General features: G+C 44.1%; 1 protein-coding gene across 1 annotated transcript; it reads left to right on the top strand.

The window, feature by feature from the left end:
* Positions 1-3,740: 3,740 nt before the first annotated feature.
* On the top strand, positions 3,741-19,980 carry REC114 (REC114 meiotic recombination protein). Its single transcript, XM_029958814.1, has 7 exons — positions 3,741-3,749; positions 3,823-3,909; positions 4,350-4,439; positions 14,345-14,428; positions 17,225-17,401; positions 18,115-18,183; positions 19,805-19,980. Exons 1-7 carry the CDS (start codon positions 3,741-3,743, stop codon positions 19,964-19,966), a joined length of 678 nt encoding a protein of 225 aa, XP_029814674.1. The 3' UTR covers positions 19,967-19,980.
* The last annotated feature ends 7 nt before the right edge of the window (positions 19,981-19,987 follow it).

Here is a 19,987-nt window from a genome sequence, read left to right on the forward strand (position 1 = left end):
GGGCAAGGAATAATGGTTTTAAAGTGCCAGAGAGAAGGGTTAGATTGGATGTTGGGAAGAAATTCTTCCCTGTGAGGGGGGTGAGGCCCTGGCCCAGGTTGCCCACAGAAGCTGTGGCTGCCCCATCCCGGGAAGTGTCCAAGGCCAGGTTGGACGGGGCTTGGAGCAACCTGGGCTAGTGGAAGGTGTCCCTGCCCATGGCAGGGGGGTGGAATTGGATGGTTTTTAAGATCCATTCCAACCCAAATAATTCCCAGATTCTGTGGGATTCTGGTGCCAAACACAAGTCATCAGACTTCACTCCTACTTTACAATGATACTGAAGTACCTTCAGTCAGAAACGCACTGATTTAGTTTCTGTTTTTCATTTAAAAATGTAAAGCTTATTGCAAGGGGGTAGATTTTGTCAAGGAAAAAAGTGAAACAGGATAAAACTGCTGAGTAAAATTCAGTGATTGCAGTTCACACAGCTGGGGAATGAGGTCTCCTGAAACATGAAGCTCCTCAGGACAGCAGAGGCCACCATAAGAAACCTCTAAATTCACCTCCCCCATGCTGACACATGTTGGCAGAACTGGATGAGGGTATTTTGGGGAGGGGTACAGAACTGCTGGGCAATAATCCCAGATGCTGCAGTTTCATTAGAACTGAGAGATGTGGGCAGTGAGGCCGCCCACTGCAGATCACATTCTGATGAAAGCAGGTACAACTACAGGAAACATTAATTAATGGAATAAACTTCAGGAAATACCACAACTTCTAACAAAGCAACTAAGGAATAAGGTAACACTATTTATTACAGAAATCAAAGCAATAAATCAAGTATTCTGAATAAAGCATTCTCACTAGCCTGTCCTTTATGTCTCTGGAGTAATCCCATTCATCCTTTTAACACGGCTGGGTAGAAGCAGATGGGAAATTGTCAGTACCACAGGGAAACTTCCAGAATTTCTAAAATGTACCTTTTGTTCCTTATTTTATCCATTTCATGCACCTGGCAGCCTGGATTTTGTTAATACACTATTGGTCCAATTTGTATGAGCTACTGCAGTCCATCCCCTGCACTTGTGGCAAATCTACACTCACACTTGGCGGTCACGGTGACATGACTTTATTGTTGCTGTTATTACCTCCATTATTATTAAAAATCAATAATGTAGACAGCTCAGCAAAATGTCCAGTACCAAAATCAACTGTTAAATGTCTAACAGTAGTATTAACCCATTATCAAATCCATATGGTGCAGGAATGGATCTCTCTTCCTGCATGGATCTCTCTACTTCTGGCAGAGTTTCTGTAATTTATTGACACGACCAGGTACTTCTGCAGTGAGAAAATTAACTTGTACCACTGCAGTCTGTGAAGTACAAACCTGAAGTACATCACAGTGATAAACCCTCAGCACCTATGTGGGATTTGCCTTCTCATTTCTGATGAAACACATTTTAAGCTGTCAGTCTCCTGACAGTTTTTACCTGTCTCTTTCTTCTACATTTTATTCTGTAATTTTAAAAAATTGGCAGCCTATTTAGCCTTAAAAAAAAACACTCAAAAATCCCAACAAAACATTTTAACCATTGTCCTGCATTTCTGCTCTCTGAATCAACAACTAATCATGCAATTCCCCAAGGAAATCAGAATCAGCAAGAGCTTGTGTATCAGCCTTAACACAGTGCTCATTTTACTTTACAGACATATAAAACCATAAGGCATTCACATCCAAAAAGCAAAAGCAAACTAACAGACCCCAGTCAAGCAAAAACCCATGAGCAGATGGGAGTATGTGATGCACTTGGTTTCCTTCTGCCTCTTTCAGACCCACATTTTGAAATTTTGGTTTGGTGAAATACTAAGCTTTGTTTTCCCCCTGCAGAAGCCTTTAGCACATCTGCCAGAAATCACTCTTGGAAAACAGACACTGCAAACAAACTGCTTCCCACAGAACTTCAGCTGAATTACAGGGAAAATAGATTTACTACTTGTACTCATACTGTCTTTCTCTGACAATAATATTCAGCTTCTTCTGTAGATTGCAAGAAAGTCCCAAGTCTGCAGGCAAATTCTGAATGTTTGACAAGCACAATTTGAGAAATCCTTGTGGGGAAGCAGTGATTAGACAAGGCAACTGGCAGCTGGGAAGCCCACGCTGTATCTATCCCCTGTTTCACTGCTGATTTCTCTGGATGACCTTGTCAAGTCATTTAATGCCTTTCTGCCTGTGTTCCCCTCTCTGCAAAATGTTTAGACAAACACCCCCCTTTTGGAAACACTGTAAAATTGTTTATTTTGGAATGTTCCTTGGATGTTAAAGTGGCTCTGGGGTGCGACACTGGACGAAAAACAAAACATCCACAAGACGTAAATGTCAATCTGCTGTTTTCTAATAGATTAAAATTCACAGTTTAATAGATTAACCTTGTGCTTGAAGGTTTTATTTTAGAGGGGACAGTAGTTACTCATTCTATTTTAACCTTATCTATCAGCCAAGCCAGCATCATCAGTGCAAACGATAAAAATAAGAAAAAGCAGAAAAAATTGGCATAAACTTTGTTCTGTCCTTAACTTAAGAAGCATGATTATTTAGACAAGTTTCACGTTGGGCAGCTACGTGCTGCTGGCAGTGGGCAGTGCTGGGAACTGGGATTAAAGTTCCTGGGATGTCACCCTTAGGCGTGCTCGTGGTTTAAGGGAGGCTGGTGGTGATGGGCATCCAGGAGCCCATTCAGGTCAGTCCCAAATGGCACCCGGCTCCTCCCTGCCCCCTCGGTGACCTTGACCAGCTCATGAGCATTATTGTTAATGCCCAAGATACGTTCTATAAATGGAATACCTAAGTGCAGTCTTATTATGAGTCATTTCACCACTGCTCCTCAGCCAGGGAAAGTATAGCATTCCATAATTGTAGGAGCAAGCTAATAGCAGAGAGGGAGCAAAATGGGGAGAAAAAGCGCAATTTTGATTTATTAATCCACCTGTTGGCCCACGCTGGTTTAAAAACATCCAGCACACACTGAAAAGAGCTTTTTTGAGACCCCACTTCAGGTACCACAAAAGCCCTGTTGTAACTCTGTGAAGCGAGCAGCACAACAAGAAACGGAAAGGCAACTGAGAATGTAGGACAGCGTTTTTAGAGGGACCTGTCGTGTTTCACCTGCGGAAGGATGTGTGCTGATATTATGAGAAACACAGCGTCGTGGCCGGCTTCCACGGGCATTTCTCTGAGGGCACTGACAGCCCACGAGACCTTCACCTTCACCTCCTCCTCCTCCTCGCTGCGCAGTCCGGTCCGCGCTCCCTCACACCCCACAAAATGGCGGCCGCGCGCGCCGCGGGGTTCGCGCTCCGCTCTCCCCTCGGCGCCGCCGGGCAGACCCGCCACATCGGCACGGCCGCAGGCTGTGGGAGAAGGGGGAGGCTGTAGCCCGCGCTCCCGTCTCGGAGGTAGGAAGGGAAGTGAGAACAGAACGAGGAACAAGCAGCTGCGCGGGCCCCGCTGGGCGATGCGGAGCGACCGACTCGCGCTGCTGGCCCACTCGCCAACAGACAGATTAGTCGGCGCGCGCTGCCGCTTCGTCGTGATTGGCGAACAACCTCCCGCCACGCGGCTCTCTCCTCCTCCTATTGCTCGCTGTTCCCGCGCAGCCTCCCCGTCGGCCATCCGGCCCCTCAGGGCTCCCGGCCCCCTCATCCTGCAGGCTTGCCGCTCTAGGGCCGGCGGTCCTCAGCCCCTCACTGGCGGGATGGCGGCGGCGCGGCGGCGTTGAGCGGTCTTCGTAGCGCTTGGGCCCGGGCAAGTGCCGCGAACCTCCCTCCTCGGCCAAGCGGCCACAGACCGTGGCTTTGAGCCTATGGCCTTCGTCTCCTCCCGCGAGGGAGGGTGACGATGTAGGGGCAAACACCTCATGGAAGGTGCGGGGGGGGGCGGCGGGGCAGTGTGGGGTAACTGGCTCCGCTGTGACGCAAACAGGAATATATGAGGCCTTTCAGGGGTGTTTTTCGAAGTCCAGAGCTAATGCAGGAATCTGGAGAAGTTTTGCTTCATGAATTATTAATATCAGCAGGTCAGAGGTAGAATGGCTAGTAGCCCATTTTTTTATTTTTATTTTTTTATGCAGCAGTGACCTGTGGTATTAAAATCTAGAGATCAAGTTGGAAGATTCCAGAGAGTTATTTAAAGTAGTTAAATCTGTGTATCGAGGTATAATTAGTAAAAAAGTCATTAAACGTGCCTCCTGTCTCGGGAGCGTAGGGCAAGTTGCACTGACCTTTGAAACCTTTTGTTTTTCACGAGAAACGGCAATTACAGATTCTGTGCTTACAGGGATGGGTTTTTCTTTGTCTTTTTAAAGGTGTTTGAATCAAATGAAGAGTCAGGCTCTCTTGTCCTCACCATTGTGGTGTCTGGCCATTTCTTTATTTCCCAAGGGCGAACAGTTCTGGTGAGTTTCTCATGCACAAAGAACGTTTCTCCCTTCACGTCACCATCAGTATTAACTTCATTTCCCTTCTCAGCTTCACCTTCTGTCCCACTGAACGGAAACTGCCGATTTTGTTTTGCTTGTGGTAACTCTCATGTTTGCTTTCTCTTCAGATTTATCAGAATAATGCTAAATGCATTATTTCATACTGAGGTACAGCATTTTTTCTGTGGTTCTAAAAGTCTAGGTTAAGAGGTAATGGGTAAGTGCTGCTGATGTTGACAGGTAATTTATGGTTGTCTTTCGCGATTCTTCTGCCTAAGAAAACAGGGAAAATACATTGTTAAGTAATAAATAAAACTATAATTTCCGGGTAATTTATTGCCATTGACCTGTTAGTATTTTGGTTTGACAATTTGGTTTAGCAGAGGGTTTTTTCTGTGTTGCATAATGTGATCCAACATACAAGATACATCTTTGGAGACAAAATAACAACTACAAGGTTGTGGCAGCTGATTTTCCTGTATCCTGTACTTACTTAAGCATAACCAGCTACTAAAGACTTCACAATGACACCAAAGAGGTTAAAAGGAAAACTCTGTCTAAAAGGAGTGGGTTTTATGCTCATGACCAGAGAAAGCCTTGCTGGAAGGTGGAATTAAGTGTGTTCAGTGCATATCACCAGTACTCAGTGATGATAACAAGTAGGAACTGACTGATAAATATATTAGAAAGCTATTACAAACCACTGAAAGATGCTGCAGCATGAAGATAACAAGGCTTTTTAATACAAAGTGTGTAAGAGACTGTGTTGCAGCTTTAAATGTGTATAAGCTTATAAATTAGGTTTTACTGTGCCTCTTAAAAGGTCTTAAACTTAGAGAAATTTAAGTCTAAGGGGAGAACCAGGGATATCCTTGAATATTTTGGCCTGTGAGTGTGTTAGGTCTGTTGAATAGATAATGGATGAGCTAACAGAAAGCTGTCAGGTTGGAGAGCCCTCATACAAGACATGGCATTTGGCTCATATTTCGTGAGGACAAGGTAAAAATGGAACATGGAAAGTATTTTAGCATTTGTGTTGAGTAAGAAAAAGGGATGGAGTATTGAAAATGTAGATAGAAAGGAGAATTGCTGCCATCTCTTAGCAAATTCTGCTTGGAATGGTTCAGTGCAGGATGCTCCTCTCCAGGGGCTGGTCCTGTTCCCAGTGTCCCAATCACATGGCAGTCACTGTTAGTAACTGGGGTCTTCCATGACTCTGAATGTCCTTGAAATAACCACATAAAATCTAACTACAAGTAAGTTTCAATAACTAATTAAAGACCAAACAGACACAACCAAAAGCTGCAGCCCTTCAAAGACTGTGTTTTGGCAAGGACTGAATCTGGCAAGTAACGGGGGCAGATAAAAGTGTGTTGTTGGAAGGGATGAAGCATCAGAAAAGCTTTATAGAGACTTGGCTGAGAAAAGCACTTTCTTGCAGCTCTTGGGTTTAGTGGCTAGTGAAGCTGTCAGGCAGCTGCCTTGCATGAAATGCCAGAGGAGGAACTTCTGGGATCTGTCAGGACTGTTTCAGCTTCTAAGAGACACTGAGATACTGCAGTGGCTATCACATAGTGCAGAAGAGAGGTGGAACAGACAGGCTTGGTAAATGTGACCAAAATGTGATACTGAGAGTTTACAAAAAAAAAAAAGGTGGTGGTGGTTGTTTTTTTTAACATTTATTTTGGCAATGCTTCTATGTCAACCTTGAGGCAAACACCAGCATTTTCTTAAGTGTTAGAGCAAAGTTATAGGAATTTGGTTTTACAACCTGTCAGTTCCTTTGGGTGCACTTGTATTTAGGATCATAGTGGAGGTGTGTTCTGTGCATACAGGACTGAACTGGCACTGGTGCAGACATGCCTGTGTGTATTTCTCAGAGGTTGGAGGAGTTGCAGTCCTCCCACTTTCCCTCTTAAACACACTCGAGTGGCTGAAAAACCCACCAAAAAAATCCCAGACTGGTTTGGGCTGGAAGGGACCTTAAAGCTCATCTCATCCCACCCCCTGCCATGGGCAGGGACACCTTCCACTAGCCCAGGTTGTTCCAGGCTGTGTCCAGACTGGCCTCAAACACTTCCAGGGATGGGGCATTTTGCAAAGTCCTTATTGAGATGCCGTATGACAAAAACCCAGCTTGCAGCTCAGGCTGTTACTGCTGTGGAAATGATCAGCAATGGTTAATGGCACTGGTTGTGTCTCCCTCTAGTCTCCAGCTGTCAGGAGCTGTCACAGACCTGTCACAATATTTAAACAGGCTTTGTACATCCCGTGTTCTGGAGTCTGTCACAGACCAGATCCGCTCACTGGGGGTCCATTATCGTGGACATTCTGTCACAGGGGATAACGCACAAATTTCTGCACCAGAGGGAATGTATCAAGTTTGATGGAATGTTGCAACTCTTGGGATGATTTAACTTGTATTCCTGTTTTCTCTTGCTGGCCTGGGCTACTGACTATTGACTGCCCTTTGGATTGCCAAGGTGTTCTCCAACACCTTCGTGCTGCCTTACTCACTGGCATTGAAATTCCCTCTGATGTACTTACACAGCTGTTTCTTGCTATGTAGTAACTGCATCCTTCAAGTTGTTGATGTCTGGTCTTTTGATCTGTCTTCTAATCCCTACTTTTCAGACCTTTTGATGTACTACAGGCTCCTGGGTTTGAGGGAACTGGAGAACAATTAGCTTAGCTTTGTACCTCTGCACAGGAACATGGGGAGGCACAAGATGTGTGTCAGAGGAACACCATTTCCTTCTCAACATGCATAACTACTGTATTTTTGTAAAATTTTCATGGGTGAATAATAAAAGGATTTTTTCTTTTTCACCTACATACAGCATTCACTACAACTCCATTTGCACAAAACTGAAATAGTTGTGTAGAAAAGGAAATTTCTATTTCACTGATGGCTGGATTAACATGATCTATGCTAGGAACAAATTTCAAGTTTTTCTAACTTGCTATCAAAATATTTTCTCTATGATGGGTGTATTTATGTATTCTCTTAGTCCTTTTTGTTTTCTTTGAGCAGGAGAGTTAAGAAGACCTTTTCATTAAAGAATCATAGTTATTTAGAGTCCAGTGAAACTATGGCTCTTTTATTATCGTTTCTAAGAACAATATTTATATAATAGCAATAAAATACTCACATATCCTAACAACTTTAATAAATACAGAAACAACTGTTTTCCTTTCAAAATACGATCTGCTCCTTGCACTCAGCCAAATGGAATGAAGAGGAGGGTAAATGGAACTCGAGAGCACAGAACATAAAAATCCCTGATGCGTAATGCAAATTAAAGAGTGTTTTGCTTTGTTTTGGGGGTTGTGGTTTTTTTTTAAACAAAGTTCTTCATTTGGAATTAAATTACGTAACGTATTTTAGGACCTGTTTTTGCTGCAGTGTTGCCTAACAGACTGCATATTTGATGGCAGAAAAACCTCATTCTTGCATGCTGTAGACAATGGAATTTTACAGGAATATCTCAACAGCATCTCTGTTAATTTCTGGCCACACTCAGGATGCATCACGTTCTCTTTACCACAACTCTTATTTCCTTTCCCCTCTTTGAATCAACGTATCGTGAAAATTATATTTTGGTTTTTTTTCAGTGCAATTATTCCTGGTGCTAGAATTCATAATATGCTACAAATTAAACAAATTGAAATTGTGAAGAGGACTTACTTAATAGCATAAAATTAATCCAGAGTAATTGATTTGTGACCTGATCTTTTGAAGTGTAGACTAAATGTCCTAAGTGCCCTCCCGGTCCCCTCATGACTTCTAATAAGCTACCAGTGCTTAGGGTACAGTAGATTCTAACTCATTAATTAGGCAAGCATTCAACAGACATTCTCATGTTCCTGATGCTCTTTGCAGTGCCTGAAACTCAGGCACCAAATTTTTGAGCTGATATTCACAACAGTGCCTTGGGCAGAGCTGGTCCCTGTGCAGCAAATGAGGACACTTGACAGAAACCCAGGGAGTGAGCAGGTTGCAGATGCTGCTTGGTGGTAGGACACTGCAGAGCTACAGGAGGCTGTTCTTTTATTAAAGGTCTCATGATTGCTACTTGGAAGAGTAGCAGGAATCTTAGCTTTGTTGACTTATTTAGTACCACAGTTGTAGTTCAGAATTTCAGTTTTACTTTGTTCATTTCAACATGTGCTGTTGACGGGATTGTTTTGGACAAGCTGAGTATCCTGAGTTAGCTTCCTGTTTATGTTTGATGTAAAAGGCTTATGATCTTTTCTCTTGCCCCAGTTCCTCTAAACCCAGCTATTAGAATAGCTTTTTAAGTGTATTTACTCTGTAGAGTTAGTTTAATGTATGCTCTTGATCTAGGGACATGAATTCTGCATCATGAATTAAAGAAAAAATTCACAGGATGCCCTGAAGAGCTTTAGCCAGGTAAACCCATGGGCATCCTGCTCCCCTCTCTGTGTCCCTGGACAAGTGTCACTGTTCTCAAGTGTAGCTTAGAGGAAAAAAACCAACAAATCAGGTTCTCACTATTGACATATCAAGGTCTGTCCTGAGTTAGGGGCTTGTCTTTGCTACTCACTCCTTCAGGGGATGTAGTTTGTACCCATCTGGGGGAACTCTTGCTAGCAATGAAGCCCGTGCTCCTGCACTTTGGCCAAAGACTTGTGGTTCCTGAGTCCCCTCAGGGGTGGCTGGTGTGTCCTGCATTTCCCATTTCCTGTACACATGGAGCACTCTGTTTAATGAGTTCAACCCTCCTGTTCTTTTCCACAATCAAACGAGCTTAACAGCAAGATTTAAGATTCTAAGAGATTAAAGGTAAAAAAATTGCACACAAAAAGATAATGCAGAGCTTAGCATCCCCTTTATTCCTTTCTCCTGGCTGGCTGCCTTGGTTGTTGGGCTTGGAAATTTTTGCAGGGACAACTTTCTGCTTCCCTCACTTTGCAGGTTCTCTTATTTGGGGATATTTATTTTTTTTGGTTGTGTTAGCTCTTCTGCTCTTGACTTGCTTTTTGAGACAGCTCATACTGCAGAAATAAAACCTAATGTATTTGGCCTTATTTAGATCTTGGGAAAAGATACAAGTGAGGAAAATTTGTACTTTTCCAGGTGTGTTACAAGGTAATACTGAAGGTGAGAATGAAATTATGTTCCAAGTTTAATTTTCACAAGTTTTATCTTTCAGCTGGAATTACTATTTCATTCTGCAGTCACTAATGAAGAATTTTCATTTTTTAAAATAGAAAACTTGTTATTATAGAAGAAAGTGTAAAACAGCAACTCTTTTTTTGGGAAGGCAATGAATTAAAAATTGCTATTTTTCAGATACATGCAGGTATTTGATTTAGAATCTCTGTGTCAAATTTCAAATAGGCACAGTTTCATTTCTTATAATAACCTGTTAATAAATGAATCCCTATTAAAGTGATCACCATAAAAGCACTCACCTGTAAACATGTTCTCCAGTTTTGCTTGTTTTCTGAAAGAATCTCAGTTTTGGTTATTTTTTAGTGTTCTGTATAATGCATGAACATAATTTACAAGCTTTTCCAGACTGCCTGCTCCCACATCTTTGTTTTTACTGTCTTTTGAGATAATGGTTATTAACAGTCTTCACAACTACAGTATTTTTGTTCTGTTATGTTTAGAACCACACAGTGGAGATACCTGAAATAATACTACCATTCCTTTGTTGCCAAATTAGGCACTGTTATTCAGTGTGAATGTTAAATTACAATACCTTGAATATTAGAGCTCAAAAACGTTGGTATTTGAGCTTAAGAAATGACCCCTGAACCCTCAGCAGTGAATGCTCCTTCTGCAGGGATTTCTGGCAGTGCCTGAGCCCTGGGTGTGGGGAGCACAGTTCTGGCAGTGCCTCCCCCCTGGGGAGGATGCCAGGGGTTTAACCCAGCCCTGCCTGTTCTGAGCAGGTTGCAGGAGGTTGCAGGTGGGGTGCTCAGACCAGCAGAGCTTCGAACCCTTCCCCACAAAAGTGCTTTACTAAATCTCTGCTTTCTCCCTGCCAGGGCACTGTCAGCAGTTCTGTGCTAGTTTTGCTGCCCACTTGTGTCCTGGTAGATTACCTTGGGAAAGGAACAGATTAAGGGACTGTCATAGGTGCCTCCCTGGAAACTTTGGAAGCAGATTGCTCTGTTTTCCAGGGAATTGTGTCCTGTGGTGCTGCCCAGCCTGTGTCAGAATGGTGCTGAGGCCTTTGGCTTTTCTGCCGTCTTGCCTCAGTTACCAGCTGGCACCACTCTGGCAGCTGTGCCCTGGGACAGTAATGAACACAATAAACTCCTCTGATCTCATGCTGAACTCATCATTTCTTGGAAATGCACATTCCCAGTCTGGGGGATACCCATCGAGTCCTTAATCCATAACATACACCTCCTACATTCACTCTGACTATGAACCCAGAGAACAGACTGGTGTATTTGCATTTCATGAGCCCATTAGAAGTGGCAGCCCAAACTGGAGAATGTGTCTCGCTGTGGCAGTCTGGGTTTTGTTTGTCTTCTTTAATATTGGTTGTAATTTAAGGGCAGATTAGATCATGTTTGTGATCAAAAAAAAAAAAAGGTTTTTCCTCCTAAGCTGTTGTTTACCCATAGTTTTGTTTGAAAACATCTGCCTTGTGAATGAGTGAAGCCAAACTAATTGATGCAAGCCTGCCTAGCTGAACTGGTACGTGAATAACATTTCTTAAATATATATTAATTTTTAGTTCAGATAGAGTTGCAATCTAACTAAAAATGTTCCTGTGTTCCTTAGCACCACGGGGTTTCCAGATGATCTAATAGAAAATACACATAAATAACATGTAGTACCTTCCAAAACAGATCACAGATCATTGCCCAGTGCTGAAGTGTGAAGTCAGAACAAAAGTATTTCCCAGTCAATGCTGGACCCGATGGCTGTAAGGCAGGATCAGCATCACTGGCTTCTCTGCCTCTTGGAAGGTGTGGTCACATCTTGCCTGCTTCCAAAACATTTGGGAAACATCTTGTTTTCTGCTTCAGCTTAATTCCACTCAGAGTCCTCCCTCTGAGCAGCTCAGATTTTTGTCAGAGATGTTTGGAACAGTTTCCCTTTACCACCATTTTTTCACAAGTCCAGTCGTGGAGAATGACAGGAGAGGTTTGTGCCTGACTGAATATTAAAGATCAAACTTAGAAAAGTGCTGCCGTTTTTCTCTTCACGTTATAAACATCTGAGCTCTTATGTCCCTGCCCAGTTCTAGGCTGCCTTTTTAATCTACTCTGATTAATCTTACACTGCCATCTGGCTTTGCTGCTGCCCAGCTCTGAAGCAGCAGTGGGTGCTGCAGGGAGCAGAGCCGCTGTTCCTGCTCTGCCAGCCTGGGGGCAGCACAATCCGCAGGGATTGCCGCTGTCCCTGTGTCACTGCCGTGTCCCGAGCACACAGCGACTCAGGGCAGCACCTCCGGGCAGGCACACACGGACAGTGAACTCAGTGCATTGCCTCGCAGTTCCCAGGCTCTGCCCCATGCCCAGCTCCCGGCTGGTGGCACAGACCCTCCCAGCTTCCAGTGGTGGAACCAGGGACACTTTGTTTGTTGTGCTCTCTGTTCTTGTTGCTCTGAACTCATTTACCTGAATTCATATGCACTGGCACGGGCTGCCCAGAGAAGCTGTGGCTGCCCCATCCCTGGAAGTGTCCAAGGCCAAGTTGGACAGGGCTTGGAGCAACCTGGGCTAGTGGAAAGTGTCCCTGGCCATGGCAGGGGGTGGAACTGGATGAGCTTTAAGGTCCCTTCCAGCCCAAACTATTCTATGATTCATAACCATTTCGTTGTTGACAAAGAGAATTGTCATTGTTAAGAATCTTTTTGCTGTAATTCAGGCAGCCTCAGATATAATCTGTGCTGACTGAGGTAACATGGAAATGCCATGAGGAATAGAATAAACCTTAACATGGTGCAAAATTTGCCTTATTTGCTGCTTAGAACTGAAGAAAATTTGGAGGATCCTGACTAATGACAATTATTGACGTAAACAATTTAACAGTGGAGTTCAGTCTGCAGAGCTGAGTTTGTCTGAAACCTTCCCTCTGCTTTTTCAGGCAGCTTGCACATGCAAGATCAGGTCTGTTGCGTTGCTCAAGGGCTGCACTGAGTTTTTAAATTTTATTTAGCTATTCTTAGTTATTTATTTCTGCTTGGCAATTTACAAACAACCCAAGGTGCAAGAGAAAAGAAAATACTTTCTGCTTTGTTCTTCAGTTAATGAAACTTAAATTTTAGTTAAATCAGATTTTGGGGTTGGAGTTGAATAATCAGGAGTATGTAAATAAAAATTCCAAATGCTGTTTTTTCCCAGCTTGTTTTACCTCAGAAACAGGACACATAAAAGGAGAACCTGGGAAACGTCAATAAAACAGCTGGTAGGAAAGTTAAACAGTGGCTGCCTTTTATGATTTCTTTAAAAACAGTTATTATTTAAAGGAGACAACATTTGTCCAACCTTCATGTCTAGTAAAAGGAAAAACACTATAAAACCAGACTGAATAGGGGAACAGCTATATTTAAATAAACACAGTTGGTGAGTCTCCCAAACAGAAACTGCTTGGACAGAGCGAGCACAAGTGGCCGTAAGTTAGACTGGCCTAGGGAAGGAACGGGACAGTAGAATTTGGGGGCCTGGTTCCACTTCTTCCCATGGCTCACAGAGGGAATTCTTCCTTTTGCTTTGACCTTGAGGCCTTTCACACCTTGGCAATTCCCACCTTAAGGCACTGGAGTGTTCAGTACAGACAGACACACTGCAAGAGACTGGCCCATCTCACCTGCTGTCAGCACCTGCTTCTGCTGTGCTCAGGGCAATACTTTCCTCCCTCTGACCCCACATCTTTTGGGAATGATACTTACCTGCTGTCAGACATTCTGGAGTCTCTCATGGCAGGTGAGGGGGTCCAGTTTGCCTTTGGTTCAGCACTTCACTGCTTTTTAGACTGTAAAAGTGCAGTTAAAAACCTACATGCAGTTGCTGCATGAGGTTATAAAGCCAGTGCCAGCAGAGTAAAGGAGCAGAATCACTGAGGTGATTCCTGTACCAAAATAGAATGGCAGGTGGTTTTCCAGCCTGAGATGGACAGTGGCTGTGGCACACTGCTGGTGGTCCAGGATGGACAGGACCTGTGGGTTTTGCCCCTTAGGGCCCCTCGGAAAGCAGCCTGTACCCAAGCCATGGTCATTGAAAGCACTATGAATTCATATAAAACAGGTGCCTGATTTCCTCCCTGCCCTTAGGTTTGTTAATTGTTTATTTTTGACCCTGGACTTTGCTAACTAAGGGCTCAGAGTGCCTGGGGAGACACAGTCCACAGCCTTGCAGTTGTTCTGTGACTTTTCCACCTTCCTGGGGTGTTCTCACAGGTTGCTGAGCAGTCCATCTAGTTTGAAGAGACTGACTGTAATGCAACTGGAGTATAAAAACATCTTTATCTAATTATCACAGCTGTTGCTTGTTTCCCTGAGTGCCATCTGGAGCAAAGGCCTCCCTGGATAGAGCAGGTGCTGTCCCATTCCCCGGCTTCTCCTGCCCTCTGCTGCCCTGCCAGGCAACTTCAGCTCTGACTGCAGCTGCTTTATCCTGCACTTCATCGAGGCTTTGATAACATGCCCAAATATAAAACAGAAATGGAAATTAGAACATACCTTGACATGGTGGTGTTACTGGAGCTGCGGATTTAATCCCTGGAGTGGTGAAAATTCCACATTGGCAGTTGTTTGACAGATACAGAAATCGCACGAACACAGTGACTAATCTTCATTAGGGATTTAATTACATCACGTAGCTGAAGCGTGTACTGCCAAGCGTTGCATATTTGCTGTGCAAGTGTTTTGTGTCCTGCTTTATTTCAGGAGGGCTTTTCATTGATTGATTCCCACAAGTGGCTCAAGATAGTGAGGAGAGCAGACTGCCTGCTGCTCCGGGCACAGGCAAAGGTGAGTTGAGCTGCTTTGAACACGTCTAATAGCCCCTGAAACACTTCTGATTTTCTGGAGGAAATTTCTTAAAATTGGCTAAATTTAACCAGAAGTTGTAAATCATGTATATAAATCAAAATATTTTTTTTTTACTCTAGATGCTAAACAATGGATCAAGTAATCTTGTGTCTTTTGTAAGTGCTAGTGTTCAGGGTTTTTAGCCTGTTCTCTGAGAGTTAGCTGCTAAAACAGCTGGACTGTTACTTATTACACAATCCATCTGCCATGGCTAACAACCAAAAAGATGAAGTGAATTTCTTCCATGAGTCAGGCTTCACTTTGGCAAACAAACTATCCAAACAAGCAGTTATTTAGCCATTTTGCAGCCCCTGGCACAGTAGCAGTAGGTTGGTGGTTCAGGTATTTGGTACTCAAGGCAACAAAAGGGATGTGGAGGTTTCTGGTCTTCTCCTCAGATCTCACAGTAAGTGATTGGTTCACCTTTAAATAATCAAACAGCACTTGTTACCAATTTATGGAAAAATCTTATTTTTTTTGGTTCTTAGGTGAACTCTGATACTTACTCCTGAAGTATCTTACTGTTTTAAATTCATGGCTTGTGCCTGAAACACCTTTGTGCTGTGATTTTTGTCAGCTTGTTATAAAACATGGCCTGTCACTGCAGACAAGTCTCACCCTGGGGCAGGAATTGGTGCTGATGAACCAGAAGGGTGTTCCCTTTCCCACTGACAGACCCAGTCCCCCAGCACAGGGATCCTGCTGCATCTCTCCAGGAACACAAAACATCACAGTCACTCCACATCACAAACCTCTGAGGGGCACTTCAGGCAAGGGGGACTGTTAACATAGGCTGAAATAAATTTGGTGCACCTAAATGTTTACTTACCACAAATTCCCATGGCAGACTGGATTTAGTGGCACTGCAGTGGTTCTACCATGCACTTCATGTCCCAAGTTGTAGCTGAAGCTATGCCTTTAATGCTGTCAGTGTATGAAGCTTCTGTGCTCATCTTTCTGATAAATTTTGGATTTATCTTGTACTCCTTGTTTTTACTAAGTCGTTAATACTGCTTTTATAGTGGAATTTACTCATTACTTAGGAAATATGATTTCAGTAGGGCACTGTGGACTCTTAGCAGAATGAGGCTGGAGCCTCTCATATAAAGAGGAGGAGCAAGGTGAAAGTTCTTAATATTCTTGCAATAAGTAATTTCACTGCAAATTGTTTTCATTGAGCTCAGCCCCCCACCCCAGCATGGAAGAAGTGCAGACTGGGTGATTCACGTGACCTCAGGGTTCTTTAAGACATCAGCTTTAGGTTCAGGTGTGACTGCCCAGTACTCAGGTTATGCTAAACTGTGACATCATCTCAGCTCTCTTCCCAGGAAGGAAGAATGTTTAATTTTCAGAGTCAAAAAAGGGTAACTAAAACAAGTGGTCTTCAAAAGTCTCTAAAAGGAATTCAAGTTAAATTCCCTTTCTGTCATTTTTAATGAGAACTCACCTGTCTGGCATCCCACAGATCAGGTCTTGGCTATGTGCAGCTCTGCAGTCACATCTGAGTTAATCAGAGCAAATACAACCAGGCACTGGTAAAACAAGGGCTACACTTCACATTAGTGGGACATTTTTCCCTTGAAAAGGCACCGAGACAAGGTTTTATGCTTACACCGCCCTAAAAATCATTTTATGTGATACAGACATCTTAAAATAACAGGCATGTAAACAGGGAGGCTGTCAGGAAGAGCTGGCTCGTGGCTGAGACAGAAATCCTTACACTGAGAGCTGTCCCCACACTCAGTACCCTCAGCCTGGCAGCGTGTCCAGGTGCCAAAACATGGACTGGATGTTGAAACCTCAGAAGGATGAACACTCAAGTAAGCCAGGCTGGCCCAAGGAAAACTTGCTGCTTTTCTAGGAGTTTAACTTTTAAATGGGAAATTTCAAGATCAAATGGGAAGTCCCATTAATTCACTCCCTAAACATTCAATATCCATCTGCCTTACATCAGCTCAGGGCCAAGCTTATCACACACAACAGACTCTGCCATCCCCATTTCAGGGCAGTTTGCTGGACCTCAGACACTTAAAAATATTATAGTACAGCCTGACAACCTATACTGAGGGGTCAGAGCTGTCTGGGTTTCTTTCATTCACTGTTTAAAGCAATGCACTGGAATTTCTTGCACTCCCATTCAACGTGTTGGCTTCTGTTCAAGGAACATTCAGGTGAAAGCCAAACAATACTCAGGTTTAGCTACACAGAGGTAGACCAGGTGGGTAGGAAGGGCTGGGTTTGATGCATCAGGAACAAATCCTAACTGGAACATACCATTCCCAGAATTTCTAGTTCAAATTTCAGAGTTAACTTCTTACTGTAGTGTCATGTCATTTTTTTGTCACAGAAAACTGTTGAGTTGGCCTGTCCTTACAGGATACTACTTGCAGCAACAATAAAACTCATTTCCTGCTCTGTGTGTAAAAACTGTTGTCATGGCAAGGTTTGTTCATGTGGCTGCACCTTTAATTAGTGACAGGTGGCCCTGCATCTCTTACTTATCCTTTTCTTGCATATTTTTACCTGACTTTCAAATTGGGAATCACAGTCTTCTGGTTCAGCTGCTGGGGAAAAAAATGAAAATACAGCAGGGAAAACTTGTTTGTTTTTTAAGTTGGTGCAGTGACCCAAGAATCTACCACCTTCTTCCCATCTTTAACAAGCAGGGATTTCATTAAATCAGAGTAGTTTGAGGGCTTTCACAGTTAACTTCCTTCCCCTCTGGTTTCCCAGCAGAACGAGTGCCGCATGTTCCGCGTGCAGTTTGGGGGGAATTCCAAGGAGGATATGCTGGGCCACTGCTGCAGTTGTGTCCACAAACTGTCTGAGTACGTCCCCGTGCAGGGGGCTGAGGAGCAGAGCCAGCAGCTGGACCACAGCCAGGACAACCAGGGCATGGACACCGAGCACGGGGTAAGTCAGAACACACAGAAGGATAACCAGCTGTTAGTGCTGCAGCTGGAAAGGACGAGTTTCTTGCAACTGTGAGACCATCTACATGAGAGATGAGTTGGCACCCACCTGGCAGATTTGCAAATTAATTGTACAGGGTAAAAAAATGAGCAGAGCCATTAAGGAACCCTGTATTGTGTCTCCTTTTTGTGTTCACCTACTCCTGGATTGCAGTGGTAGTGATTGCTGCAACTGCAGATGTACAGTGTGAGCTGTAGGAACAGTTTGAGCTGTAGGAACAGTTTGAGCTGTAGGAACAGTTTGAGCTCTAGGAACAGAATGTTTCCCCTCTCCAAGACAAAGCTCTGAGGTAAATGAAAAAGGCAGAAAGTTTCTTCTTAAATATCTGCTCTCTTGAGTGTGTAGACCCATGGGAAGGAAGCAGCATGCTCCTGTGATCATTCATGCAGAGATTTTTTAAGTTACTTCTAGGAAGTAGTTTAAAACTTAGCTCAGACATGAAATAATGGGCCTGTAGTTAAATTGTTGTATCTTTCATTTTTAAAAACTTGAGCAGATGTGCATGCAGGTTCCATAAAAAGATGCCTTTTTACTGCATAAGGTAGCTGAGCACATTCCCTTCCCCTCAGCTCTAAAAATGGAACTACTTCCCTCTTGCACATTCCCACACTCTGCTTGGTAACAAGCCCTTATTTGCATTTGATATTTTCTAGCCAGATGAGTCTCTACAAGATTCCTGCACAAGCCTTGGAGAAAGAAGATCTGTAGCACAGCTAGCACAGGTAAAAACATAAAAGTCTTAATATTTAGATCCTTCAGCTGAATCTGTCAGGCACAGAGAGAGAATGAACTCAGATTCCATAAACATCTGGTAAATGTCTTCCCTGAACATCAGGATGCCATCATCCACAGCAGCAAAACACAGGGTCTGTGTAATGATGCAAACCCAGGTATTTGGTGGTGTAATTACTCCATTTGCATAGGAACAAATGACACACTGAGAGCAAATAAATACCCAGAGGCAACATCCCAGTGAATGGCTTTGGCACTGGTTTGACTGCAGAAATTACTTCTGCAGACAGAGCTGGAATCTGAAAATACCAATCACAGAAACATGATTTGGGTGGGAAGGGACCTTAAAGCCCATCCAGTTCCACCCCCTGCCATGGGCAGGGCACCTTCCACTATCCCAGGTTGTTCCAAGCCCCATCCAACCTGGCCTTGGACACTTCCAGGGATGGGGCAGCCACAGCTCTGGGTCACCTGTGCCAGGGCCTCCCCACTCTCACAGGGAAGAATTTCCTCCCAGTATCCCATCTAACCCTGCCCTCTGGCAGTGGGAAGCCATTCCCCCTCATCTTTTCTCTCCAGGCCCTTGTCCAAAGTCCCTCTCCAGCTCTCTTGGAGCCCCTTTAGGCACTGGAGCCTTCTCATCCCTGACCTGCAGCAGATCCAATATTTAATAAACAGCTCCCAAAGTAAATAACTGGAAACAAACTGTTCTCCTTTACTGGGAATTTGGACTAGTGCAGGAGATGGAATTAGCAGAGAACTCTACTCTTTCCAACTCGTGCTTTTGCAGTCGTTTCTCTGGGTCTTTCCATAGTCATGGGGTGATCACAGAATCCCAGACTGCTTTGGGTTGGAAGGGACCTTACAGTCCATCTCATTCCAGCCCCCTGCCACAGGCAGGGAGTGATCCATGTTCTTTGCATCAGTGCTACAAGGGACAATTCCCAAGCTCCCTATTAGATGGATCTGTCATCCCTTAAACACAGTTGGTTCCATTAGGCTGTGCCTTTCTCCAGGCATTGCCTGTGGATGCTGGAGGCAGCCAGGGCTTCCACAGCCCATGTCCTGCATCTTCCACTCTGCTGCCACTCATTTTATTTACACTGACCAGGGATAAAATGCCCAGAGTTCTCCCACCACCAGAGGAAAAAGCTGAGGGAGGTGGTTAAACAGGGACAAAAAGGATGTTTTAACATTTCAAAAGCCCCACAATTTACTTCTACAAGACATTTTGCTAAATTAAGAGCTCAGAAGTGCACACTTGTTATCCCTACACAATTCACGTGGCAGTGTGGATCCACTGCTCTTACACAGAATGGATATTCACCAGGAAGCCACACTGCCCAGGAAACTGGCATTTCCAGTTTAAATTTCCAATTTAAGTAACCGCAGTAAAATTTGACACTGTGTAAAAACCACACTGGGATCAGAGCTGGGCATCAGAGTAAAACCAGCATACAGCAATCCTACCTGATCAAGGTGTTCCAACAGCACGAACGGGGCAGATCCATCCTTATCCAGTGTCAGAGGAACACTCGGATGTCCGTGTGTTGTCAGGGACCTGCTGTGTCCGAGGGCAGTGACACCACTCTGGTTTTGTTCCTTCCCCAGTCCGTGCTGAGGAGGAGGCCCGAGCTGCCCCAGGCCTACAGGCAGGTGGTGTGGCCTGCACACGAGCTGGGGCCCTTCATCCGCCTCTGCCTCATGGACCAGCACTTCCCAGCCTTCGTGGAAGATGTGGAGAAGGAGTTGCAGAAACTCACAGAAGGTTGAGAAACACTTTGTACCGAGAGA

This window comes from Manacus vitellinus, unplaced genomic scaffold, assembly GCF_001715985.3.
Source record: "Manacus vitellinus isolate BGI_N305 unplaced genomic scaffold, ASM171598v3 scaffold_16_pilon, whole genome shotgun sequence".
Taxonomy (NCBI): Eukaryota; Metazoa; Chordata; class Aves; order Passeriformes; family Pipridae; genus Manacus; species Manacus vitellinus.

Bases quoted from the DNA above. Each gene is read 5' to 3' on its own strand.
- REC114 (XM_029958814.1), top strand. The intron at 14,429-17,224 runs GTGAGTTGAGCT...GTTTCCCAGCAG, and splicing joins TGCTCCGGGCACAGGCAAAG to AACGAGTGCCGCATGTTCCG. The intron at 18,184-19,804 runs GTAAAAACATAA...TTCCTTCCCCAG, and splicing joins CTGTAGCACAGCTAGCACAG to TCCGTGCTGAGGAGGAGGCC.